Here is a 27994-nt window from a genome sequence, read left to right on the forward strand (position 1 = left end):
GAAGAGGATAAAGAGGGCATAAATGGTGACAGAAGGAGACTTGACTTTGGCTGGCGAACACACAATACAACATACAGATGATGTTTTATAGAATTGTACACATACAGATGATGTTTTATAGAATTGTACACTTAAAACCTATATAATTTTATTAACCGTCACCCCAATATATTCAGTAAAAAAATTTTTTTAATGTATTACCTGAATTGAATGTTCACTAAATGAGGCTGGGAGCCATCCGATTGCCAATAAGTTTCTAGATTGTCATCTCGTAATTGATCCACTCCAAATCCTAAAAACACCACAAGTGACAAATTCTTATGCTAAAGAAAGAGCTATATTTAAAATATAAAAGTACCATATGTATTTGTCCAGAAAGGTTGATAAAGAGGATGGTTTAAATGCTTCTAGTAAACAAGTTACATAAAAAAAAAAGAGACAGACAGGCAAACGCCTTCTTATTTGCATCATAACCAAAAAATAAATAAATAAATAAGTAAATAAATGGTAGAATAGCATCCACAAATTTTTGAGAGTAAAGGACTGACGACACTCAAGATTTCTATCCCAACCAAGGGTAAAATAAAGTTATTTTGGGATATGTAATCACTCAAAAAATGTATCAGCCACTTATCCCAAATAGAGAAGTAGCCAACAAAAAGAATGCTAACCAAGAACTAAATCATAGCAGAGACAGGTGAGAACAAAGAAGAGCCTTCATGGCCTATGCAGTTACATTCAAGTGTATGCTAGTAAAGCAACTGGGAAGAGACACATAACAGACAAAAACTCAAATTTACTTTAGAATTAAAATAAAGTATATAAACAAAAAGAATATTAAACAGTCCAGAACACAAGGAAACAATATACAGTTATTACAAACAGCTTTTCTTGTGTTGTTTTACCTGGTTTGCAAGATGAGAGTGACCAAACAGCTTGTGAGCCAATTTCCCGTACCGTTCCAGTCCTTTCCAGCTGCTTAGGGTCAGCACCAGGAGGTGTCTTGTTTGGTGTGGTCATTTTAAAAATATTCTATGTAGAAAAAAAATATATCCACGTTATACCAGAACCTGAGCATCTTATTCCAAAAGGTATACATAAAAATTTAATAGCAAAATGAATCACTAATATACCCTTGATATTAATCATCTAATGCTCAAATGCAATTCATATAACTCAACCACTGTAATTTCTAAAATTTCAGGAATTCAGTTTTTGTTTCTAAAGTATATTATGTGCAAAGCAGTAGAGAGTACAGCAAGCAAAAGGCCACAGGATCAGGGTTTTAGCCTCAGTCCCTCCTTTAACAACCCGTAGACATTGGGCAGGTCTGGGCTTTATTTCCTTCCCTGTCAAGGAGGCTGACTTGACCTATAATGCTATAATGCTATAAAGTTCTATATGTCTGAGTAAAAATTCTTAATTCAAATGACATGTTTTCTCTAGAAAACTTAGATTGAAACATTTCTTATTCCAGAAATATGTGAACATTGGTCTCCATTTTAAATAACCCATTCAGTGACGCAGAGAAAAATCACATCTCCCTACTAGTTCTCAAAAGCTCCATTTATATGTGCTCTTGCCATAGAATATAAATGTCAGAAAAATGGCTTCGAAGTCTGAGTAACTGGCCTATTCTAACCCAAGAGTTTACTTCATCTTTCACATATTTTGTTAATCTTGTTAAATCTATGCAAACGCGAAAAAAATACTTTTTGGATAATGAACAGTATGTAAAAACTGCCTCGGAAATGCGAAGTTACAGCTACTGAACATCGTTATACATGCTATGATAAACCTGGACCAATAGTTCCCTAAACCATCTCCTTGACACCTACTAGATCTCAGTTGTTCCCTAATCCCCACACCAGCGCTTAGATACTCACTAAATAGCAGTGCAGCCACTGGACTGTAAAATTCGTCCAGGCCTAAAACTTAAATGCTCAATTAGCAATTTTACTGAATGAATAAATGGATGAATAAATAGGTTTGATCATACACTAAAGTACTTGCCACCTGCAAGTTAAGTAAGGTCTAAGATGAGACAATTAAATCCCTGACCATCGTGATTACAAGCTGAACGTCCTGTGTCCAAAAATGTCAAATTGTCAAAAAAAAAAAAGGCCCATCTCTCTACTAGAGCAGAATTCAGCTGCTGGATCTGGTAATGGACGCCACCAAGTGGATAAAACACGGAGCTCGGATAAGACTGAGTTCCTGGCCACACAGTCCAGAAGGAACGGAGTCCAAAGAGGAAAAGCCACCGCAAGCAGTGTCTGGACCAGTCTCTGCGGGTCCTGCTTGACACCTGTGCTAGACGGGCTAAAACGGGCAAATGCCTAACGCTCCATTCCTGACCCACCGGCCCTGCGAAGATTGAGCGCGGGAAAAAAAAAAAAGGTTGAGGTCGGGGAAAAGAACGCATGTGCTTACGGTAGAACCATTCTCCACGTCGGGAAAAGCTTACGCACTTACAGCTCGCAGACCCGGGGTGCCGGAGCTCACGGTGTTTGAATTCCCTGCGGTAGCGCCGCGCCACTCCCACTTCGCTTCTCTGGATCACCCAGCTTCCCCACGTAGAATCGGAGTCGCATTACAATGACGTCACTTCTCGCCGTCTGGCCCGGCGCTCTCAGTCGCGTGCGCGCACTACGTCCCTGAGGCATGCGCTAGGCGGCGGCTGGGTACCGCCATTTTGGCCGGAGGCCGTAGGAACACGTTGTTTAGCTGAGAAGTGACAGCCGAAGCTGACTTGGCCTCTGCGCTCCCCTCGGCCAGGGATCGTTCTCTCCAGGTACGTACATAGTTCGGAGGGGTTTGGCCGTTAGCTGCGATCTGCCACGATTTAAAGATTGTAGGGACGTTCTCCGAGAACCTTTGATTAGGCCTCAGGTGACGGCGATGGGGACAGCCCCGGCGCGTGGCAGCCGGCGCGGGCATGGCGCGTCGCGCTTCCGCTCCAGCTGATCTGGTTCTCGGCCGCTGTTGCCCACCACCCCCGCCAGAGGCTACGAGGAGGGACCTAGATGCCATCTCAATGATCCAACCTCCGCCGCTTCCAGGCCCCCTTTACCACCTCTCCTACCCTAGAGCTGAACCTTCTAGAGAAGGCGCCCTCAGAATTTGTAGCACCCCCGTTGCCCCACTCTTCCCCTGGCACAGTCAAATGTATGTATTTCCACATGTGCGTATTTGATTATGGGGAGTCGTGACTTTTTCTTCCACCGTTTGGTGACTATGTAATGAGTCGCGGCATCTTGCCGCCATGAAGTTGAATATTCCTCGTCCACTCCCCCAGCCTTGACAGAAACGGTGGCCAGGCGTCGCTCTGCTTTTCTCATAGAACAACGTGTACCCGGCTGTAACTGGGGTGATCGCAGCTAGTATCCCAGTTGAACACTTTGAGCTTTTTTGGTGCGCTCTGATAGCATTCGGCACTTTTCCCTTCGGGGTGGCTATTACCTCTTCCCCTTGATTATGTCTTACACTCCTTGAGATCAGGGGCGGTGTCTTGACTCAAAATGCCTTTATTTTCCCTTTATTGGTTCGTGCATTGTAGTCACTACGGTCAAAGCCCTTCCACATCCCACAAACTGCATAAGCCTGTTTTTTTGTGTGTGTGTGGTTAAATCAATAAAAGTGAGAACTGTCAAAACAATGTTTTATTTTCCTTTTATCTTCCACAGGGCTGCTAACTAGGCATTAATGACAGTGGCATTTGTGTTTCAGTCCTCAGCACATTTTTCCCATGTACTGCACTGGGAATAGTCATTCTATAACCAGGTACCTGTCAGTGTTAACCAAGGGCTCTTCACCTGTATTCGAACCAAAAGGATTTCTTTTATTTTCGTTCAAGACATTGTTTTCCCCTATGAAAAATTTTTTTTAGGAAGAACATTTCATTGCTGGGGGAGTGGGAGAAAGCGATATTAATTTAGTGTCCCTTCTAAATGTCTTCAGTTTAAGATTCTGAAATCAGTTGTGTACCATTCCTAACGTGTGCGTTTTACAAGACTAATAATCTACAATAATCATAGGTTAGAGTATTTCGTGTGATATTTAAGCGTCATTTGTTAACACTGATCTTTAAATGCTTTCACATGGTATTATAGTAATTTTGGTCTTAGACTACAAATGCTTTTCATATATGCCGCACTTCCCTTGTTCCTCCCAGCTTGGAAGAATGACAGTGATGGTCATTGTTTGTTCCCAGAAGTAATTTATCACTTTTTTTTAAAATGTATATCAGCCCGGCCGGGCGTGGCTCAGCAGTTGAGCGTTGACCTAGGATCCAGGTGATCAGGGTTCGATTCCCGGTCAGGGCACATGCCCGAGTTGTGGGCTCCATCAATGACTCTCTCATCATTGATGTTTCTATCTCTTTTCCTTTCCTTTCCTCTCTCTGAAATCAATAAGGATATATTAAAAAAAAAAAAAAGTAAATCAGCTTAACTATCTCTGGAATGTTTTCTTTTTCTATAAAAATCGTTAGTCACTCGGTTTTTTAAATGGTGTGAAAAACATTTTAGTAGTTTAGCAGATATAATTTAAGCAATTTCATGGTAAAAGATTCATCCCCTAGAGAATTCATTGCACTTATCCACTGGATAATTTGTATGGTGTCCAGTTTTATTTTAATAGCTAACTAAAGAACCTTCAGTTTTTAGGGAGCCGTCATTTCCAGGATGATAGTTTTTTGGAGCAATTTAAAAGTCATTTAATTTCTTCCTTTTCTAATCTCTATGAAAACTGAACCAGTTTTTAAAGGGTTAAAGTGAACCTATTAATATAACTTTGTGTATTACATAATATATAGTCTCCTTTTTTTTCAGTATATACTTTAGTGGATAACCATCACTGTGAAATATTGGTAACTTGAAAGATTTCTGAAGTTGTTATAACCTGTTGGAAAATTGTTTACTATATTTAAATTTATTTCTTCATTCATATGCTTCAGTTTCAGTGCTAGACACTGGTCTAGCCACTGAGATGAACAACTGGACAAAAATTCCTACCCTTCATGATGGAGTACATTCTACTTGGGAAGGGAAAAATATTATCTGTGTGTATATATAGAGAGAATATATAAATACATATATATACACATACACACGATAAATGTGTACATATACCATATATACATATATGTGAAATACATATAAACTTGTCATATAATAGAAAGAGCTAAGAAAAAACAGGGATAAGGGACAGAAAGGCAGTTGGGTATACTTTTGGGTAGTATAGCTAGAGAAGGAAGGCTCACTGAGAAATAAAGATTAAAGACTTTAAGGAGTGAGCCATGTAACTCACTAGGGGGAATAGCATTACAGGTACAGGGAAGAGAAAATGCCAAGAGCATGAAGCAAGAAGATGTCTGGCATGTTCTAAGAACAGCAAGGAACCAACGTGACGGGCAAAATGAGCAGCTAGAGTGGTTGAAGATGAGCTCAGAATATTAACAGAGGCTGATCAGTGCCTCGTTGGTTATTTTAAGGACTTTGACTTTTATTCAGTGAGTAGGGAATCCATTACAGGATTTCAAGTTAGAGGAGTGACATGAATTGGTACATTAAGAGGGTCATTCTGGCTCCTGTACTGAGAATGAACTGTCAAGGATTGGAACAGAAGGAGGTAAAAGAAGCAAAGAGATCCGTTGGGAAGCTGTTAGAGTAACGGTGTGACAAGCTGTTTTGATGGAATGATATTCATTAGAACTTGGAATGGATTCCAGAGAAAATAGAAATTTGATACAACTGACTAGACAACTCTTTCAAGTAGTCTTGTTATAAAAGAAAGAAGATGTAAACCAGTGAAGGAAGTGAGGTCAGATAATAGTGTTTGAATGCTGATGGAATAAGCCAGTGGGAAGAATACGTGATGTGAAAGATAGGAGAAGAACTGTTGGGTCAAATGTGGGTGTCTTTTGGTGTGCAGATGGACTTAGTTCTGGAAACCGTTATAATGTGATTGCTGGTTGGCACAAGGGTTCACTTGAGGTGACACTGGGCAGCATGGCTTTGTTTTTTCTCACCCATTTTCAGCTGTTAGTGTGCAGGTGAAGAGTTGCATTGAACCAGGATTGTGCTTAAGGGTATAAATGATCAACAATGGAATTTTAGCTGGGTATGGAGGGAAATGAAGCTACAAAGGGTTGAGGAAAAGTGGAAATGTGGTCAAGCCAAGAGATAGTGATAGGAGGTCTGAGAAATGAGGGAATTCAAAGGAGTGGATTGTGTATGAGAGGGGTGTACTGAAAAGATAAGAGTGGTGGTTGGTGAACAAGTTATTTGTAATGGAGGCTATAGAAGGTTTGCAGTTAATTGGTAATGACAAGGTCAAGGATTTGAAATGGAATGAGTGGCTGAGGTAGGATGAAAGACAAGAACATTGGAGGAGAGGGGTTAATAAACTGAGAGGACAGGCTATGTATAGAAGATCCTATGAACATATTGAACCAAGAATTGTGACAGGAGTTGTAAAAGGGGGTGAAAGTTAGCCAAGGTCTGAAATCCTCAGAGTGGGAGTGAGTGATCTGATGGTCAGTAAATGACATAAGAAGTTGGATGATCTGAGAGGCAAAAGCTGACTCTTAGTGAGAAGGGGGAGATAATAATAGGGAATAGCTCTGAGGAGCAAAATCTTTTATCCCTCTCCAAGCCTAATGATAATGAGGTATGTGAGAAACGCTTGAGAGGTCTACAGGGGGAAACAGTCTGTTAAACAAAAAAAAGAGGAATGAGGATCACAGTCATGGTAGAAAAACCCAACAGAATGTCTGTCAGTAAATAGGCTTTTGGCTTCAGGTTCTTTCATTAGATACTAGGAAAAACTTGAGTATTAAGGCATTTTTTTGGACTTGTTTATTGTAATAACCATTCTAAGAAAATTAAGTTCAATTTAAGTCTATCACTAAGTCCAGTGTTGTAAGAGATTTTAAGTTCACTTTGACCTGAGCTACATAATTGGTGGCACTGTTAAATATTAAGACTTAATAACAGCTTTAAAAGTGAGCACAGTCTATATATACTTAGTTTTACTTGGTTTCCTTTTCAGTGCGTTACCGTAAAATTTATCTTGTCTATATTGCAAATTCCCAGAGAAATGCAGTTTTTACTTTTTCTGCTTTATCAACTTGATGGTCAGAACCTTAGTAATTGCCATTTTCATTGGTAGTGTCATTATAGCCAGATGGATAAGACATGAAGTAATGGTTAGTTTGAGGGAGGGAGTAACGTCTTTATCATATGTATTAGTTGTCATGTCAGTTCTTTCTATTCTGTATTCATGCATTGGCCTGTATTTATTCACTGGTATCAGTGTTAATTACTGAGTCATGTTTTCCCATCTGCCAAATATACGTCTCCCCATCCCCGTGCTCTTTTTCAGTTTTCCAAGCTGTTACTACTTTTCTTTTTGCATAAGAGCTCTAAATTAGTTTGGTTAAATTTTCCTCCCCTTGAGATTGGATTAAATGTAAAGGAGAAGGCTTAAATCTCTAGTGTTAACTATTTTCTGTTGTAAAAACTGAGACACCATGTCATGCTGTTTGTTGGGTCTTTTAATGTTTTTCAGTCGTATTTTAAAAGTTGCTTCACATTTGTATGTCTTGTTGATTACTAGGTCATTTCTTTTTTTGTGACTATTGAAGATGGTGCTTTTTTCTTTATATAAATTTTTTGATTAATGGTTCATATGTAAATTTTTTGTTTTCTCAACCTTACTAAATTATTGTATTACTTTTACTAGTTTTTTTACTAGTTCCAAATAATCATATCTGAATATAGTGATAATTTATGTCCATCTATCTAACTTTTATGCCTGACTTATTTCTCAATTAATTGCATTGATTATGCCCTAATTTTGTTAATTTTTCTTTAACAGAAGAGCTGGATATTCCTTCCTAGAATTATGGCAGATAAATTAACAAGAATTTCTATTGTCAACCACGACAAATGTAAACCTAAGAAGTGTCGACAAGAGTGTAAAAAGAGTTGCCCTGTGGTTCGAATGGGTAAGCTCTTCAGTGTGGATCACTTGAGGATAAGAGATTTTAAAAGGATTAAATTGGCTTCATAGTTCTAATTATAAGATAATGTATTAATATTAATATTTTTTAAAGTTTATTGAATATAAAATCAAGAGTTCAAGTGACTGAGATTCTTACTGTTCTACAAAATCCTTAATTATAATAGAGAAAGGACTGCCATTATGTTTATATTTGATAATCTCACTTTAAAGAGCTTAATAAGAATGACTGTTCATGAGGTTTTGCTGTATTTTCAAGACTAAGTAAATTTATAGTAATTCAGAATTGATGAATTGTTGGTACTCTTTAGAACTATATTAAAGTAATTGTAACATTAAATGTACTAAGCTTTTTGAATCTTAAAAGAGACTTTAGATGTCATCTATTATAGTCTACCACACTGTTCAAAAATTCCATTGTTAATATCCCTGTTTGTATGCTAAGTTTAATTTTGTCTGTATATTAGGTGACTACTTACCTGTTTAGAACTTCACTGATCTAACTAACATATTCCATTCTTTTCTCTGGTATGCATTACCATTTCCAAAGCATATTTTGTGAATTAAATATTTAGGTCAGTCAGCCTAAAAATAAAACTTTTAGGATTAGCCACAATTTTACTAGCATATTTTCTTCCCCAGTAGTAAATTAAACAAAACAAACATTTTAGAGTCATCATCCTCTTGCCTCCTAAGAGTATCTTTTCTTTTGCCAGGAAAATTATGCATTGAGGTTACACCCCAGAGCAAAATAGCATGGATTTCTGAAACTCTTTGTATTGGTTGTGGGATTTGTATTAAGGTAAGTGGTATTTTTATTTACCAGATCAAGTTTGTAACCTGAAAATGAAATCTGAACATTCTGAATACATTATAATTGTTTTTAAAGAGGCAAAATATAAAACAATGAGTGAAGTATATAAATTTAGTACTTATATCAATAACCTAATATTGCTGCTTTTTAACTAAGCCAGATTTTTATTTAAAAGTTATCCTCACCATACTCAATTTTATAAAGCCATTTCCAACCAAAATTAATGTTTTTTCACCATTTTATAACATTCTCCAGCAGTGTTTTCATCAGAACTTTTTATAAATATGAATACAAAAAATATGAGTTATATTACTTTTTTTTCAAGTCTGTATTTAATTTTAAATTTACACCTTTTAAATAGAAGTGCACATAGCCAAAATTATTCAATTTAACCTAATCTTTAAGTGGTTTTTCTGCTGTATTGTACATTTTTCTATTGTTGAATTTATTTCAATAGTGTAATTTTTCAAAATACCCCAATTAGTTTTTGTTGCATTGAATAGTTTGATTAGGGCTTTTGACTTAGAATGATGAATTTCCAACTTAAATTCATGAAAGATATTTCATGAGGAGCCAGTTCATGAAGTTCTTAATTTAGGTATTTTTATTCATAAATAGTATATTTTAGAAAGGACTTTTACTAGAGTATGGATACCACCCTGTTACTCATTCCAATAAGGCTTATGCGTACTTTGCATTGGTTTCTGAATCCTTAGTTAAGTATCAGGAAAGATTTTTGTACCTGAAAGCATTTTCCCTTATTTGGAAAATATATGCAGGAAACATTTCTTCCAGCAGATATTTGCAAGTCTCTTACATACCAATGTTCTGGGTGCTGGAAATCTGATTTTGAACAATATATTTTTAATTCTATGAAGAAAGACCTTTATTTTTTATTTTCACTGCTGTAGAAACATGAGGTTCCAAAATTTGGGGTACGCACTTCAGTGGTTGAAAAGATACTAATGTAATGAGTCTCTTTGGAGGTGGGGTTAGTATATACCCCCTGAAAACTAAGGCACTTCTAATGCACCTCATATATGAACAGTGTGGCTATCTTTCTCCTTGTAGATTTAGAGAAGTATAAATTACTTGCAGCCTATAAGCATTTTATGTACATTGATGTAATAAAAAGCATTCTATAAATGAGTTAACCTGATTGGCAGAAAAATATCATGTAAAGAACTAATAGTTTTGCTTAGAGGGTAGTAATTACTTTGTTAGAAAAAAAAATGTTATTTTTTAACTATCTATGTTCTTGTAACATAAAATAGGAATTCACTGAAATCTTTATATACAGAGACTTTTGAATTAGTCTGTGAGCTCACTGAACAGTTCTGGTAAACAGATCTCAAATGTGAGGTTATACTCCTTGGGATGTACCTTTTTTAAGCTATCTATACTTCTGATAAATTTTTGTAGCCACATTCCCATTCTGAAATGACCCTCCAGTTCTTGCCATTCTTGTTCCATAGATAGTTACCTGATTGATACTCATTTGTTGTTTAAATACGTTTTTCTATGTATAAACCTTTTTTTAATGTGAATTTACTCAGTTGGAATATGAAGCATCTTTTTCATATGGGATGGTTAAAAATTACAGCAAAAAGTCATTAATCCATGCCCTGTTCAAATGTTATGCTAGCTGTTGTTGGGACATAAATAGACCAAATAAGGTACAATCCACGACCTTAAAGGACTTTACAAGGTAGAGACGGATGCATACAAAGACAGGAAAAAGGAAGTAGAGGGAAGGAATCTGTCATAGGCCGAATATGCAGTTGGATAGTAGTCAGTAACCATGTTTTATCTTGCCTCTTAGCCTTCTCTTATCTAATAATGTAAAAAAATACAGAACCTCCAAGTTCTATAAAGTTTTTCAATAAGTATTAAATGTCTAAGATTATGGCAGTGACTAAAGGGTAATGCAAAATTAGTTGGTACAATTCTTGCCTTTGAGAAACTTAATTTTTAAGTAAATAAGAAAAGGAAATAAAAAATATTTTACATCTTTATACAATTCCACATTCAGAATATTGCTTATAAAAAATTAATCTCTCCATTTTAGTCATGTGTATACATTTAAAAATTAACAAAAAATTAATTCTTTACTTTAAATAACAGAAATGCCCCTTTGGCGCCTTATCAATTGTCAATTTACCAAGCAACTTGGAAAAAGAAACAACACATCGATATTGTGCCAATGCCTTCAAACTTCACAGGTATATTTTCAAGTCAACATTCCTCTTTACTTCAGTCAAAAGTAAAATACATTTGGAATTTTCAGAGAAATGCAAAACTGGGGGGAAATTGTATTATCCATGCACTAAAGAGAAGTACAGTATTGTAACACATGCAGAATCATATTGTACATTTCAGCCTTTTATTCTGGCTAACATTATAATTACCTGGCGATCTTTTTTAAAACTACTAATGCCCAGGTGTCAGCCCAGTTGAATTACATCCTATCTCAGGATGAAAAGTCTGGACCTCAGTAAGTTGTAAAAGCTCCCAGATGATTCTAATATATAACTGGGCTTGAGAATCACTATTGTTAATAATACCTAAGTTCCCAAAATGACTTTTAAGGAAACTTGTCCTTGATTTTATTTATCTATTAATCTCATGATCTACAGAGAATATTACTCTGAACTTGTACATACATTGTTAAATTACCAGAGTCCTTTGAGGTTTTTAATCTGCTGAACACTAATATTTGAATCTGGAAGTCTAGGTTTAACTAATAAAAAGGTATTTCTCAACCTGCCAGCTTTAAAGGGCCTCCTGCAGCAGGGAGAATGAAGTGGAATATTTCTGGTTCATGTGGCACTTCTCTCCTTGTAAGTAAATGGCAGGCAAAAAAACTCAACAGTGTGAGGTTGCACCTGCTATTATATTTTTTACCAAAGCATTTTTATTATACATTAAAACTGAGCCTTATATGCAAAGAATTATTACTTTAGAATGGACTTTGAATAAAAGTTGAATAAATAAAACTTGGAGTAATATTGTCATAGATGCATTTCTAACAATTAACAGTTTAAGTTAATCTTGGCTGGGTTTTTTTTCTAATAGCCAATAATATCTGGCATATATCTTTTAGCTTAATGGGTGTGTTTGGAGTGCAAGTGTATTAAAGTATGTCATTCTGATATTATGTAGCTTTTTCTACCTAAGTCTAAATTTTATTATTATTGTATACTTTTGACAGGTTGCCTATCCCTCGTCCAGGTGAAGTTTTGGGATTAGTTGGAACTAATGGTATTGGAAAGTCAACTGCTTTAAAAATTTTAGCAGGAAAGCAAAAACCAAACCTTGGAAAGTATGATGTATGTATTACCACCTTATAAACATGAATATCTTGGGGTCAGTTTTGTGAGACTTTGAAGGAGAGTGTATGTGTGACTTTTTTAAAAGTTATTTTCATTATTATTTGTGGAATTAATGCTGAGAAACTATATATAGGTGAAGCGCCTTCATTTTTAATTAAAATCTGTTGATGCTACTTAAGTGATTATTCTGAGCTTCGTTAAACTGTTATGAGTTGGTATGCCTTGATATGAAATTAAATCCTCAATCTTAAAATTAAGTTAGAAGCCAAAAGTATTCCATTTGGCCACATGTTGTATTTTATATAACAGTCATCCTCTTTGCAATTGTATTATTAAAATCAGGTCATTATATGTATATTTCTAGGATCCACCTGATTGGCAAGAAATTTTGACTTACTTCCGTGGATCTGAATTGCAAAATTACTTTACCAAGATTCTAGAAGATGACCTAAAAGCTATTATCAAACCTCAATATGTAGACCAGATTCCCAAGGCTGCAAAGGTCAGTTGAATTTATGTTTTACAGATATCAACGGAGGTATAAAAAGTATATCAAATTAAAGGAAACATTAAAGGAATTTTAATATTGAATTTAATTTTAATATTGGAGGAAAACAGTAATAACTATTTTTGTTACATTATGACAGGGGACAGTGGGGTCTATTTTGGACCGAAAGGATGAAACAAAGACACAAGCAATTGTATGTCAGCAGCTTGGTAAGTATTTTAATAGGCCCTAAACTTAAATCATAAAATATAAGTCTTTATATGCATTACTGAAATATATGGGAAAATCTCTGGTAGTTGTCATCTTTTTATGTTGCACAATTTTCAACTGAAATATTCAAACCCAGAATGACCTACAATATTTATTTTGCTTAGCAGAGGTGAAATAAACTTATAACATTAAACACAGTGCATCTATGTTCTTTGTAGATCTAACCCATCTAAAAGAACGAAATGTGGAAGATCTTTCAGGAGGAGAGTTGCAGAGATTTGCTTGTGCTGTCGTTTGCATACAGAAAGCTGATATGTAGGTTACCTTACACCTTTTATAGATCTCAATCCTTACTTTAGAGCTTTATTTGTTACACTGCTAATGAAGTTGTGGTTTTGAGAGAAATTAATACAAGTAGTATCTAAGATTCTCATTTTGAGTTAAGAAGTTGAAGCAGTTGCGCATCCCCTGCCCCTTCTCCCCATTCTTCCTGCAGGGGGAGAAGCATTTATTTAGATAAGTACTTTACAACTGATGGGGTCCACATCTTTTTAATGTGAAGTAGGTTGTTTATTATTTAAACTCTCTTTGTGCATAAGAAAGTTTAAGGTTTTTTAAGGCTTAAGCTCCCCAACAAAGCCAGCAAGTTTTTTAAATACCTCAAGTAGAACGTGAGGTCTTTCAGGTTGCTCTGAATCAGGATGGCATGCCATGTGAGAGTGAAAAGGGCAAAAGCTTCCTGCCTTCCAGGGCCCCTTTTCTCCCAGATAATTATTGCTCCCATCTTCTTCCATGTTTCTGCTCTGGCATCTAAAGTAGGCTAGCTCTTCTCCACAAAGTAAGTCCATGCATTGCCCTCCATTCCAGAAACTGTTTGCTTTAATTCAGCTAACTAGCTATTTAAGAGAAAAGCTCTCTGGATTACTTTGGACTATATCAGAATGTCTTTCATAAGCAGGTAACAATTTGTAAGGTAGCCTAATCTGGGATTGTCTCCCCATATTCAATATGCAGTCCAGCTTTTCGTAATTTCATTTCTACTTCTGAACAAGATACAGGAGTTTTTACCATTACAGGGTAGACTCCTCTTTAGGAAAAGGGGATTTTTGTTGTTCAAATATAAACTCTATTACAGTGCTTTAAAATAACATGTAAGATAGAATTATGTCATGCTTGTCTTTCAAATTATGTTTGCTTTTTTTTTTTTCATAGTTTCATGTTTGATGAACCTTCTAGTTACCTAGATGTCAAGCAGCGTTTAAAGGCCGCGATTACCATCCGATCTCTCATAAATCCAGATAGGTAGGTACAGACTTGCCATATGCCTATGTTATTTCGTTTGGGGAGTTTTACAGATTTCTAAAGATTAAACACTAGGGCCATCAATATCATATACGTGTGTATGTTTTCTGTCTTGGTTATTTGGAGCTACCACTTGAATTTACCTTCCTCTATTTAGAACATAGGTTCTTAACGCAAGATTCATTTACTACTATGCCTGTTTCCAGAGAACTACAAATACTCTGAAATGCCTGCAAATTCTGGTACATATGAATGGGTTTCTGGGAAGCAGAACCTTAGTTCTTACCAGATCCTCAAATGGATATGTCACTCAGACACACACAAAATTTAGAACATAAGAATCAGAATAATTCCAGTTGTTCGATGTTTTACCAAACCTAAGAGAACTCTCAACCTCTGTTAAGTAATCACAGCACCTTGTAGTTATGGGGTGCTTTTGCAGTTTGCAGAGTTTTTAAATCCATTATCTCGTTTGAGCCTCATAGTAATCTTCAAGGTAGACTCTTTAGAATATTAGGGATAAAAAAACAATCTTAGTTGGGCCAATAGTAGCTGTAATTTTTACCTTGTACATTGGCCTGGACATTATGATAGGCTCTTTGGGGAATGCAAGAATATAAGATGTAGTCCCAGTGGTCAAGGATTTCAGAGTCTGGTAAAGAAAATGCACAAATAGTCAAATCAATAGTTCTAAACCCTAGCTCCTTTTTATAAAATATTTTTATACACCTTTTTTATACTGAAATGTAAGTCATAGATAACTTACCTTCACACATAATTTTTTTTAAAAATATCAAGTAATAGCCTAACCATAATAAAAAGGTGAATGAAGAGGATAGTGATTTATAATCAGATGACATGTATCTCAGTTTGTAAATACTGAGACAAATCACTGCAGTCCTATATTATCAGAGGACAGTAACCTTACTTGTAATAGGATAACATGTAAAAAATTATATTAACAAAGTGAAGAAAATGGTTGAGTTAGACAATTGCACAAATGTTCAAGTTCTTTGGTATAGGGATAAAATAATCTCTCTGCAGTGATAAATTGATAAAAAGTTATAAGAAATACATCTGCATCCTGAAATTCTAAAACATGTCAAGACATTTGATCTTTAAGTGCTTTGCAAAGATTTGAGAGATCATATCCTTAGATAAACAACAAGAAAGAAGATGGACTAGAGAAAGGAAAAATAATGCAAGAGATTCTTTCTCTAGCATTCGACCTCTAAGAGGTCATCTTAGAACACCTTCAGTAAGATTAAAAACCAACAGGTAAACCAAAATTAATTTTAGGGTATAAATTTTCACAGCATAGATTTCTCATTATGCTACAGATTTCTGTTTCTTCCCAAACCCTCAGAAAATAGAGTGGTCCTCCTAAATTTTTTTACATTTTGAACTTTTGCATAAGCTCCGTAAGTAGGGAAAGCAGGAGGTTTGATCTGTTCTGTTGTTGTTTCTTTTTAAAGTAAATTAAAAGCCACTAGATAATACTATGCTGCAGTATATGGGCCTTGAAGATTTTTTGGTAAAAAGTAGAGAATTATTCCAGATAATGGAACATTGCCAACAGAGACACAAGGCAGGATGAATACTGGCTCACTATTTCCTCTTTATATTAAACTTGCCCCATGTTTTTTTTTTCATTCCTACTTTTACTACCTGACACCCGGATTACTATGATAGCTTCCTTTTAAAAGGTCTGTGGTTATTCTTGCCAGATTAATCTTCCTGAAACGATATTTTTTTATGTCACTTTTATTCTAAAACTATACTGTAGCCTCTAGCCATATTTTGCTATTTTTATTTTAATAGAAGTTAAAAATTCATTTCTTTAATCAAACTATTTACATTTTAAGTGTTGCACATTCCGTGTACTTACTTGCTACCATATGGGACAACATAGAGAGATAACATTTCCATAATTAGGGAAAGTTCTACTGGACAATACTGCTTAAGAACCTATCATTTTCCCCATTGCCAATTAGCATAAGTCCAAATTCCTCATCTTGTCATTCAGCAACTTTATTAAATATGTTTGGTACATATTACAAGACTTTGTACATAGTACAAGAGTAAAGATCATCGAGATGCAGACTGCAGTCTCTCTTTAAGGTGTTTGGGGCAAGTTGTAGGGGTACTCAGAAAGTCCAAGTATTAGATCAGTGATGAAGGTTCAAGAATGAGGGAAAGAAAATTCATTTGCCTGTTAGGAAAGGTGTCCCTACAGAAGTTAGGATTTGAGATGGTATTGGGGGGACTTCAACAGGTGAGGATTTAGGCAGGAGATCTTTCAGGAGATAGAGTACCCCTGAGACACACACAAATGGAAAAGTGGATTGTTCAGGAAATAAAGATCCATTTTTCAGTGTGCCCTATATATAAATGAAATAAAAACAGTAGCTTAAGTTTTAGAAGGTCTTAAAAGAAAGTCTAAGGATGTTACTTGTCAGGCGACCTGAAGAAAATGAGATTTGTCTTTCCCAGCTACAATGAAAATGATCAGGTTAAGGCTTCTGTCACATCCTCCTCTCTGCATCCCTGACCACAGCTAGCCAGGTGAATAGCCTAATAATCAAACAGTTTAGGTTACATCTGATTTAAATCTATTAATTGTTTGTGCTTTGTAAAGTGTATTTAAAAATATATTTATTAGTAAAACACATTTCTTATATCCATAAACAATTTCATGTTAACTCTTTCTTTTAGTTTAGGGTACCAGTTTGAAATATGAACATTGGTAGAGTCCTAAAGAAATATTTTATGGCTTTTGTTTAATATGGTCTTTACACTTGATTTTTGAAAAATATCTCTTTTCCTGAAATTTACACTGGTTAAAAAAAATGTTATGTGGCAATTATAATAAAATATAATTTTAATTTTATCATGTATATTCTGTTACATTTTAAATCTGTATTAATTTTCAGATATATCATTGTGGTGGAGCATGATCTAAGTGTATTAGATTATCTCTCAGACTTCATCTGCTGTTTATATGGCGTACCAAGTGCTTACGGTGTTGTCACTATGCCTTTTAGTGTAAGAGAAGGTAACTTGCAAAACTGTTTTCACAGTGCTCTATTCCTTTTGCTCTACTGCTTAGAAAATGTATCATTGTCAATACTAAGTAGTTACATATGTCAGTCTAATATTATTTATCTAAAACTGGTCTCATGGAATTTAATCACTCAAGAGAATATGTATTATATATATGGTTATATTCATTAGTTGTGATACAAAACCTTTCTTTTTGGAGAATTTCCTGTTGGAGTGGGTAGAAATGCTCTATCAGTTTTACTATTTATTTGCTATATTAAGTTTCTTTTATATTTTAGCTTCTGTAGAATCATTGTATTATTTACCACCTTCAACTTCATCTATGACAGGCCAATACCAATAGTGAAACTCCTAAAATTCATTTAGTGCTTATCTTGTTTTAAATGTATGTTATCTATTCTAAGTTTGTAGAGCTAGGGCTGCCTAAAAGTTCAGCATAAGGTAGTTTAGTAAGTATATATTACAGATTAGCAAGTGACTAGAAGAAGTCTAGTAAAATAGCTTAGTAAGTATATTTTTTATGTATTCCTTCTACTTTCAGGAAAGAGGGACTCTCTGGCCTCTCTTTTCCATGCTCTTCCCTACCTAAGCAAGTTAGACAAAAGTAAAAACTAGCCTACCACTAAGTGGCTCCTGAAACAATATCAGTGCACTCTCCACCTGGTATGCCTTTTCCTTTTAATTTTTTTCCCATTTCCTTCCACTGCTTCCTTTTATTTTACTTTATATTTCTTCTCTTTGGCTTATGCCTTAAGCTGAGAATTTAGAACACCTAAAAGGACTACTTAGTCCATATCTTGAAAAAATACCATAATCTATAAGTGATAGTTTTTGAGGTACTTAAGACACTTTTGGAAAAAGAAATGTGTTGGATTATACATTTTGCATAAAAAGGCAGCAGTAGCTTTTTAATTTATAAAAAGTACATAAATATTTTAGTTTAAGATGTGGGGAAGGATTTGTTATCACTTCTTCTTCTTTGAAGAAAATAGATGCATAATTTAAGGGAAAATGTGTGAGATTGCTCAGCTAGTAGTCTTAAAGAGATGATATCAGAAACATTTATGTCTTATTTGTTTCAATTAGCCAGTATTTATTGAGTACCTACTCTATGGCATATAGTAGTTACAGTTCTAGAGTCCTGTTGATAATGATGTGGATGCCTGGCAATCACTCTTCATAATTCTAGTTATAAATGCCATTGAAGAAATAATTCCTGGTAAGGCTTTTAATGCGCCTTATCTGTTAAAACAATTCAAATAACAAACCACTTAATCTTTCTGCTTTCCTTTAGTATGTTAGTTTATTTTCAGTTTTTAAAACCTTTTAGATAATGGTGTTTAACTTTGTATAATGAAGCCAAAAATGTCAAATGAAATTCATTATAAATTTCTTACAAACCTGCAAAAATAGGTAGGGAAAAAAATGCAGTAAATAGTAACTTGAATGTATTATTATAGCTCATGTGAAAATGAGTACTTGTAATTTAAATTATTTAAAAAATTTATTTCCCAAATAATTTTATATCATTTTATGTCAACTTATGAAAATATCCCATTTTTACTAGTCATTTTTAGAGAAAAATTGCAATTTTTGACATAAAAACTAGTAGAAATGGCTTCATATGCTTTTGCATTAAGCCTGATGAGGAAAAAAATCTTAAAAATCACATCGTAATTAAAGGATGTGCTTTGTATGTTTGTGTATACATAGGCACATATATATGCATGAATTATTTAAACTTTCATTAGATACATAAAACAACATGTTGTCACTGCATGTTATCATCAAACCTACAGAAATTTAAAGTCTATGCTTGCAATGCTCCCAAGAGTGCCTGGAGTTGGAAAGCTATTACATAATAATAATTTCTTGCTATAGAAAAAGTTTAGTCTTTAATTGATCTTTACTAATCTATTAATAATGACTTCTCAACAGGCATAAACATTTTTTTGGATGGCTACGTTCCAACAGAAAATTTGAGATTCAGAGATGCGTCACTTGTTTTTAAAGTAGCTGAGACAGCTAATGAAGAAGAAGTTAAAAAAATGTGTATGTATAAATATCCCGGAATGAGGAAAAAGATGGGCGAGTTTGAACTGGCCATTGTAGCTGGAGAGTTTACAGATTCCGAAATCATGGTGATGTTGGGGGAAAATGGTAAGTTTTTCTAATTTTGTGATATTAGAACATCTGCTTTGTTTACCTAGTAACTTAGTTTTAACTACTCCATGAAAAACTTGGACTCACTTATAGGTCTGGGAGTTGGATTGAAGCCATACATTTCTCAGTGTAGTTCACATTTTGTGACATTGTATGATTTAATCTGTCATTTAGTTAAGTTCATATTTCTTATTTTGTTTCATAACTAGTAAAAATAAGGGTTTTTTAAAATCTGGTTTTTCTATGTATAAATTGATGGGCACAGGATACTGACTAGGAATGAAGGAATATTGGTAATTCAGAAGCAATCAAGTTTTAAATTTCCTTGCACTCTTTCTTTTGAAAATTATTTCAAATTCAAACTAGTCTACCTTTGTAAATAGATATATTACCAGCATTTTTAAATATTAGGTTGCCATCATAAATATAATTATGAGATGAATCTAAGTACCAAATATCTGGTATTGCTTTCATGATACCAGATTTTTCATGATTTAAAAAAAAACAAAAAAATTTGTATACTTACAGCTTACAAAACGGTAGAAGAAAACTTTTTATGAGGATTGTTGCAATGTATCAGCCTTTAGTTAATGGAAGAATTTTGAACTGGGTTGCAATTAACTCAAATATTTCATGTAAATGGACTTTACAGTGATGGTGTATCAATCATAACAATACTATCTTAATAAATTGTGTGCAGTGACATTTTAGCTAAAATCTTTTAAAAAGTAGCCAAAGTCTTATACTTTATAGGCCTGTCACTTATTTAAATGATCATTATAAGCTTTAGCTAATTTATATTCCTAATCAGTTGAATGATACTTGAGAGGTGAATCATGAAAGTTTAAGGATTTGTCTGCATAATCTTCAGAATTCAGTAGTGTCTATGTGTATCTTAAAAACTAATTTCTCCATTAAAACCCAGTAGTACATGGTAGTTTACTCTAAATGTGAAGCACCTTTCAGGTCAATTTGTTGTATGTTGTGTTGCCAGGTACTGGTAAAACGACATTTATCAGAATGCTTGCTGGAAGACTGAAACCTGATGAAGGAGGTACTGTTGTAATCTTGATTCCTTCTACTCTGTTCCGCTTAGTAAACTTTAAAGGTTTGGGCAGTTTTCAGTGTCTTATTTATTTGCATTATTTTGCAGGAGAAGTACCAGTTCTAAATGTCAGTTATAAGCCACAGAAAATCAGTCCCAAATCCACTGTGAGTTGTTCTGTTATTTGGTTATTAAAGTTTATACATATACCTATAACTTTAATCTTTTACTATATCAAAATTATCAGAAGTGTCTAAAGAAGGTATTAAAACTATAGTCCTTGATTTATTTCCACTACTAAGAAAATGCTTTTAAAACCTGATAGGCATCTTTTCCCAAAATGAACCTTTAAAAACCTAAAGTGTTTTATGCTGCAAATAACACCATCAAGAAAGTGAAAAGGCCACCCATGGGATAAACTACTTGCAAATCATGTATCTAATAAGGTACTCATGTTTAGAATATATAAAGAACTCTTACAACTCAGTTTAAAAATGGGCAACAGATTTGAATAGACATTTTTCCAAAGAAGATACACAAATGTTCGGTAAGCACATTAAAAGATGCTCAGCATCGTTAGTCATTAGGGAAATGCAAATCTAAACCACACTGTAATAACCATTTCACACTCACTGGGATGACTTAAATCAAAAAGAATAATAAGTATTGGTGAGATGTGGAGATACGGAACCTCATACATTGCCTGTAGGAATGTAAAATGTGCAGCCACTTTGAAAAACAACCTGGCAGTTCCTCAGACAATTAAATATAGTTACATGTGAACCAGCATTTCCACTCCTAGAGAAAGGAAGACTATCTCAACACAAAAATTTGCACACAGATGCATTATTCATAATAGCCAAAATGTGGAAATCAGCTCATGTCTGTCAACTGATGAATGGATAAACATGTATATCCATAAAATTTGGTCATAAAAAGAAATAATAATACATGTTACAATATGGATGAACCTTAAAAACATGAAATTAATCTCTAGTTTCTGCAGGTGTTGTAATGAACTTCTTGACTATAGTATCCATACTCAGTACCTCAACACTTACATAAGTCTATTTGAGATGGCTTAGCTTACAATAAAAATTTTATCATTGATAATTTCTATAAGCTTACCTTTTAAGTTCTCAAACTCAGACCTCTCCTGAAATATCAAGAAGTGGGCATTGTATGACCAATCCCTATCAGTTTTTGTTATCTTATTGATTAAGTAAGGTTACTTGATACCCATGTCGATCTTGAGAATTATTCCTATTCTCAAATGACTTCTCCCCTGAAATACTCATGATTTACTACTTTCAAATTTCATGATTGTTTGTTTTACTTTTTTGGCATGATGGGTTTTTAATTTAAAAATTTAAAAATGTGCCGTAGATGACAGATAAGCATATAAACAATATTGATATCTGTTGGTGGCAAATTGATATACTTTGGCTCTGGAACCTAACTTTGTTACAGTTCATAATTACAGTACTGTACTGAAATAAACTTTTCAGTATTTTTCCATTAACAACAGGGAAGTGTTCGACAGCTACTACATGAAAAGATACGAGATGCTTACACTCATCCACAATTTGTGACTGATGTAATGAAGCCTCTGCAGATTGAAAACATCATTGATCAAGAGGTACTCTAATTTTTTTGTTATTTTATTATTTTAAACTGGATGTCTCTAAATGTTTTGCTGAATTTCTCCAAATAGGTGCAGACATTATCTGGTGGTGAACTGCAGCGAGTAGCTTTAGCTCTTTGTTTGGGCAAACCTGCTGATGTCTATTTAATTGATGAACCATCTGCATATTTGGATTCTGAGCAAAGATTGATGGCAGCTCGAGTTGTCAAACGGTAATGACCTGCTTATAAGAGTATTACTTTTGGTTATGTGTACTAGCATACAACTGTGCTTAATATAGCATTTGAATATTTGAAGATATAAACCTGTAAAGATTTTGAAATCGTGTGTTTTAGTTTCATACTCCATGCTAAGAAGACAGCCTTTGTTGTGGAACATGACTTCATCATGGCCACCTATCTAGCAGATCGGGTCATCGTTTTTGATGGTGTTCCATCTAAGAACACAGTTGCAAACAGGTAAAACTACTTTCTAAAAGATTCAACCTTATTATAACTTCTAACAATCAGAAACTCGTTATTTAAATTTTTCCAGTAAGTTTATAAACATTACTCATACCATTTAAATTTTTTTTTTAATCCTCACCAGAGAATATATTTTTACTGATTTTTAGAAAGAGGGCAAAGGAGAGAGAAAGAAACATCAATTGGTTGCCTCCCATGCTCACACCAACTGGGAATCAAACCCGCAACCTTTTTGGTGTACGGGATGATGCTCCAACCAACTGAGCCACCCAGCCAGGGACTCATACTATTTTTTTTTAGAGAAAGAAAGAGCCAGAAATTCTAGAAATTATTCTATGACCTCCAAGATTATTCACATGGAATACTGAATGGAACCCAGTAGAATAGTAGTTTTCAGGCTATTAGTACAGAACAGCTGGCCCAGAGGGATAAGTATATAGAATTCTGGGCCCCTCACCTTTTCATTTATGTTAACTTTTATCTGTATTATTTGGATTTCCAAAATACCGTGGGATTTGGGGTTTGTAGTAACCTTGGAAACCGTGTCATATATGACAGATAAAATAAGATCCACATAGGTTACATGATTGCCCAACTGACAGTAAACACCAAATGTAATGATTTATACCGTTGTCCCTTTTTTCCTATCATTTTTTGCTTACTGGTTTGATTGAATTTGTAATGTAGAGAAGCCTAACATTCAAATCAGTTTGAGAGAGATTTCTTATCCTTTCAGTGCTAAAACCTTGTGTTAGGTTGAACCATATGAAATTACTATATTCAGCCATTTTTTAATTTTTTTTTACCTATAAAAACATTAATTTCATGTGATTCCAACATAATGCTTTCTGGTGTTAGAAAGGAATGGAGTTGCTATTTTAATAATTTATCCAAGAAATACAAGTACTTTACTGAACTTCCCAGAATTTCTTTATTTTCATTGTAAATTTGTACATCAGTTACTAAAAATCACATATTTGAGAGTTAGGGAAATTTCTTAGGCCACATAAAGCTTATTTACTCAAATAATGATCCTCTCTTTGTATTTATGAAATGCTTTAAAATGTTCCGCATGTATGATGTGATTTAATGTGATAGAAATGAAAAAGCATAGAAGTTTAAAGTTCTTCTCACTAAAAACCATTATGTTGTACATATTCCCTCCATTGCCTAATTTCTAATATAAATATTACCTTTTTTGTGAAATACTCTTCTCACCTAAAAGTGTCATATTTTAAATTCTGTAATTTCCTAATTCTAATTAATGATCTTTTGTTTTTCTAAAGCAGTACTTAAATGTTTCTTTTTACAGATCACACACACGTTAAACTGTGTTTGTTTTCCACAAAAATATTATAGCCAAACAAAGATATTTCTGAACATAGTTTTTAATATGCTATGGTTATACTTCTATCCAGGTGACTTAAGATTGGGGAATTAGAAAGAACAGTGATTCTTTATTCTCTTTATCCCAAAAAGTAGTTAAATTTAGGGAGTAAAATTTAATCACAGTTGATCTTATTTTTTTCTAGCCCTCAAACCCTTTTGGCTGGCATGAACAAGTTTTTATCTCAGCTTGAAATTACATTCAGAAGAGACCCAAACAACTACAGGCCACGAATAAACAAACTCAATTCCATTAAGGTATGTAGAAGGGCTGTCTTAAATCACGGATAACTTCCGTGTAAATCACTGACAGGCGTGTTTCAGTTGGGAGACTGCTTCATTAAAGTCTGTATTAGGCGCACAGTTAACACCTGATGGCATGCTTACGTCTTACAGGCAGCAGTTGTGATGTCACTGCCGCTGCTGCCTGAACTCTGACAGAGCTGTCGTGTCGTCTCTGAGTTGTGCCCTGTCATACCACCTGTGTTGTCATTTAAAATGCCTTCAGAAAGATTACACTAATTCGCCATTGAAACAGGTTTCTAAGAATACCTTAATCAGTTTATGTATTTTTCTTTTTGTGCATGCACAAGAGCAACATAATTAAAATGTATAATTTAAGCATCTAAACAAGCTCCAATGAGTATAAAATTCTAAACAGTGGGAAAATATTTTGACAGTTTAATTGGCAGTTGTTCTTTCTTTGTGATACCTAAAATAATTGTGCGCCCTGCACTTGATGTAGTCTGTGAAATATTGTTTGTTTTTAGAAGGCAATAGTGTCTTGGTCTCTCAAAAAAAAGTGAATGAACTCTAAAACACCATTTGTTTTTATATCCCCTGCAGTGCTGCTTACATTTCATGGTCCTCTGGCCATGACACTTAATACTTTAGAACGTTTAGAAGTATGTTATATATACCATACCTGTAGCATTCACTCCCTCACTCCATTTTGTTTTGTACTATGCTGGTTTTGCAACTAAACCATGAGTTCTTGGAAGGCAGAGAAGAGGTCATCATATAGGTCAGGTCATGTAGCCTTTAGCCTTCAGTGTATTTTGTTTATAATGACTTGTTACTCAGTGGCCAGGAGAATGAAATGACAAATACTAACTTAAAAATGAAGAGTTTTTTCAGTTTGGGAAAACATTAAGGAGAAAAGAGGGTCTAAATTCTAGAACACTTATTATACAAAGCTTAATTGTCCTAAGAATTTCTTCTGTATTATGAACTTATGTATTAACTTTTTTGTTCTTTTATATATTTTTTTAATTTGTTTTGTTTGGGGTTTTTTCTTTTTTATTGAATGAACACTTTGTATTGTAGGGGGGTTTTTGTTTCTTTTTGCAGAACCTTATGGTTCAGTTCTTTCTGCCCCCTCATCTCAGGCATACCTTAACCCTATTAACGGAGCAGTTAGGCAGATAGGTAGATGGATCATTACTGGACAGTCAGTAAACATACTGGGGAAATTTTTTGTATGTTTTGTGTAACAGGTAGTTCTCAATCTGACAATATGGACCTATTGTACCAGGAGCTTAAAGTTAACATGATGAAAATGGAATTTAATGCTTTTCCTGGAAACAATATTTTATATAGCAACATTTTATGAGTGTAAGTAAGGCATTTTATGTAAAGGGGCTTTGCTTGAAGTGAACCAAGGGACATTTTCTGTAGTAGAGCTGGGGAGCAGAGGTAGTAATCTTGCCTTTAAGTAGTGGACCCAGGAATATCCAGAAGCAGATGTGAGTGCAGAGGGGGTTGTACACAGTTGTAAACACCACTAACACTGAGTGAAAGTCTACACTACATGTAGGAAAAGTGTTGATTTTTGTTGCTTCTCTATTTTATTTTTTAGGATGTAGAACAAAAGAAGAGTGGAAACTACTTTTTCTTGGATGATTAGACTGAATCTGAAAATATTGATAAGCCATTTATTAAAAGAAACACATTTACTGGGATTTTTGTCATGCCCCACATACTCTAGAGCCTGAAGTATAATTTACTTAATGTAACATAAGCCAGTTGTGTTGTAAATTGTAGTCTGAACACAAAAAAATGCCACTTTTCTGTTCTTGTTGAGGTCCTTTTTGTGCGTAACATTCTAAAATGATCACATCTCAAGCTATACTAATTACCTCCAAATTTTCATGATGTGTGGGAAGATTTTCAATACATGTATTATATTCATATACCAAATGCTGACCAGTTTTGCCCCCTTTTAAAAGTCTTGAAAAAGGTTTCTGTACTTACATGGTTTGCCAAGTATACCAATATAATGAACTGCCCTCATTTTAAAAGCCAGCTGAAGACTCCACTGATGAATTTTGGTAAATAAACATTAGGATTATATTTGTTATTTGTTTTCAGTCTTTGCACTATATTATCAGTGTGTTTAGACTTTCAAAGGAAGATATCTACAAAACACCACTGTCAGAAAATGGCTGTTACTAACAACCATTGTTTATAATTTTTGGTGGTTTTGAATATTTTTATAAAAAGTCATTTCAATACTCCCAATCCCCACCAAGGAAACACCCTAACTTTACTTTGATGTACTCTGTTTTAGCATTCCATAAGATTCTATATTCTATAATTACTCTCAAGGCAATGGTTTCTTTAAACATACGTTTATATAATCACTGATCATGATTTAGGAAAAAGTATTGTAAAGAATACTTGCTTCCCTTGAAAGTATAGGCTCAAAATCTTTAGAGTTGGAGCCTAAGCATTTATGTATTTTCAAATTTCCAGATTTCTGATGGGCAGCCAAGGACTGTTTTACCTAAAGGCAACATTAATGCAAACAAGTCCCCAGATAGCAATACAAAGTATCCCTTGGTACCAGATACACTCATTTCTAAGTTTGGACACAGAGAACATTAAATCTTCACTTTTTTTTTTTAAGTTTTGGATAGTGTAAAGCAAGAGTTCTAAATCCAAGTCCAAGTTCTTCAGTTCGAGCACTGGGATCCTGCAGTGTGAAACCACTTTCAGTTATACTTATAATGCAGTGAACTGGAACATGCTACAAAGAGTTTACTAAATAAATTAATGGGGCAAGCAAAATAGAGGGGAAATTAGAAATTATTGAACAGACTTTTAGAGCTGCTTTGATTGATACGCAAATTGGACAGAAAATATAACTGGGCCCCATTAGACCTTTTAAAAATTAATGTAACCTATAAATATGTGTTTGTTGTGAAAATTTCAAAAATACAGAAATCTATGGAATAAAGTTATGATCTCCCTTCACATTACCTTCCCAAAGGTTACCAGTGTTTGCATTTAATGTATATTCTTTCACACTTTCTGTGCACCTACCTAAGTGTGAATATGTAAAGGGTTTGTATTGTATATAAATGGGATTATACTAAAATATGCAGTAGTACCTATTTTTAAGGATAGGTTAAATTTGTGAATGATTATTTCAAATATATTGAATAAAATAAGCCCAAAAGCTATTTTTATTTACTGATTCTGTATTCTGTCTAAAGAAAATATATATTAAGAGCACAGTTCTATTTATTGCTTATGACAGAATATATAGTAATATTTTTTATGTAGATGAAATTTTTAAAATATGGATTTAGATGTTACTTAAAATTTTACATAGCAGTAGAAAAGGTCTTACAGTTGCTAACAAAAAAGATTTTCTATAAAGTCAGTATTACTGACTCAGATAAACCAGCAGTGCAGATGTTAGCTATTAAAAAGCATGAGACTGTTTAATATGTCCTGATTGGAAGAAATCTCTAATTAAAAAAGCATGGTGCAATGTTTTGTAGAATATACCATTCATGTGGAAATACACAAAATATTAAAGGATAAAAGGATACTCAAGGAGCTGATGCTTTGGGGAAGAGTAACTTGATTAAAGAACAGAAAAGGTGACATATAAACACATATACCCATTATCTTTTGAATTTTGTACATATCAACTGTTTAGAAATACTTGTTTTTAGCACCTTGAAGTCCAATCCTGTATCTCTCTTGCTTAGAATTCAATGTATAGCTTGGTGTCTAGCATGTAGTTT

General features: G+C 34.3%; 2 protein-coding genes across 5 annotated transcripts in view; one reads left to right on the forward strand and one right to left on the reverse strand.

Annotated features, from left to right (window-relative positions):
• Positions 1-2541, reverse strand: part of ANAPC10 (anaphase promoting complex subunit 10) — a 49705-nt gene extending 47164 nt beyond the window's left edge. Inside the window, exons 1-3 of one of the 3 annotated variants that reach the window (XM_016206922.2) lie at positions 2472-2541; positions 906-1032; positions 202-292 (exon numbers count right to left, since the gene is read on the reverse strand). In XM_016206922.2, coding sequence (XP_016062408.1) covers positions 202-292; positions 906-1020 — 206 coding nt within the window. In that variant the 5' untranslated portion in view covers positions 1021-1032; positions 2472-2541. Of the gene's footprint in view, positions 1-201; positions 293-905; positions 1033-2433 lie in introns of all 3 variants that reach the window. The other 2 variants (XM_016206921.2, XM_016206920.2) reach the window with 2 other exon arrangements.
• A 147-nt stretch (positions 2542-2688) lies between these two features.
• ABCE1 (ATP binding cassette subfamily E member 1) lies at positions 2689-27217 on the forward strand. Of its 2 annotated transcripts, XM_016206917.2 has the most exons (18): positions 2689-2794; positions 7882-8011; positions 8742-8827; positions 10964-11061; positions 12051-12168; positions 12536-12673; positions 12819-12888; positions 13108-13204; positions 14102-14191; positions 17125-17246; positions 19193-19414; positions 20412-20471; positions 20571-20629; positions 21991-22101; positions 22177-22319; positions 22443-22565; positions 24104-24215; positions 25816-27217. In XM_016206917.2, exons 2-18 carry the CDS (start codon positions 7909-7911, stop codon positions 25861-25863), a joined length of 1800 nt encoding a protein of 599 aa, XP_016062403.1. In that variant the 5' UTR covers positions 2689-2794; positions 7882-7908; the 3' UTR covers positions 25864-27217. The 2 variants fall into 2 exon arrangements, with proteins under 2 accessions (XP_016062403.1, XP_016062402.1); XM_016206916.2 differs by having other exon boundaries at positions 20412-20629.
• The last annotated feature ends 777 nt before the right edge of the window (positions 27218-27994 follow it).

Source organism: Miniopterus natalensis, chromosome 4, assembly GCF_054644295.1.
Source record: "Miniopterus natalensis isolate mMinNat1 chromosome 4, mMinNat1.hap1, whole genome shotgun sequence".
NCBI lineage: Eukaryota > Metazoa > Chordata > Mammalia > Chiroptera > Miniopteridae > Miniopterus > Miniopterus natalensis.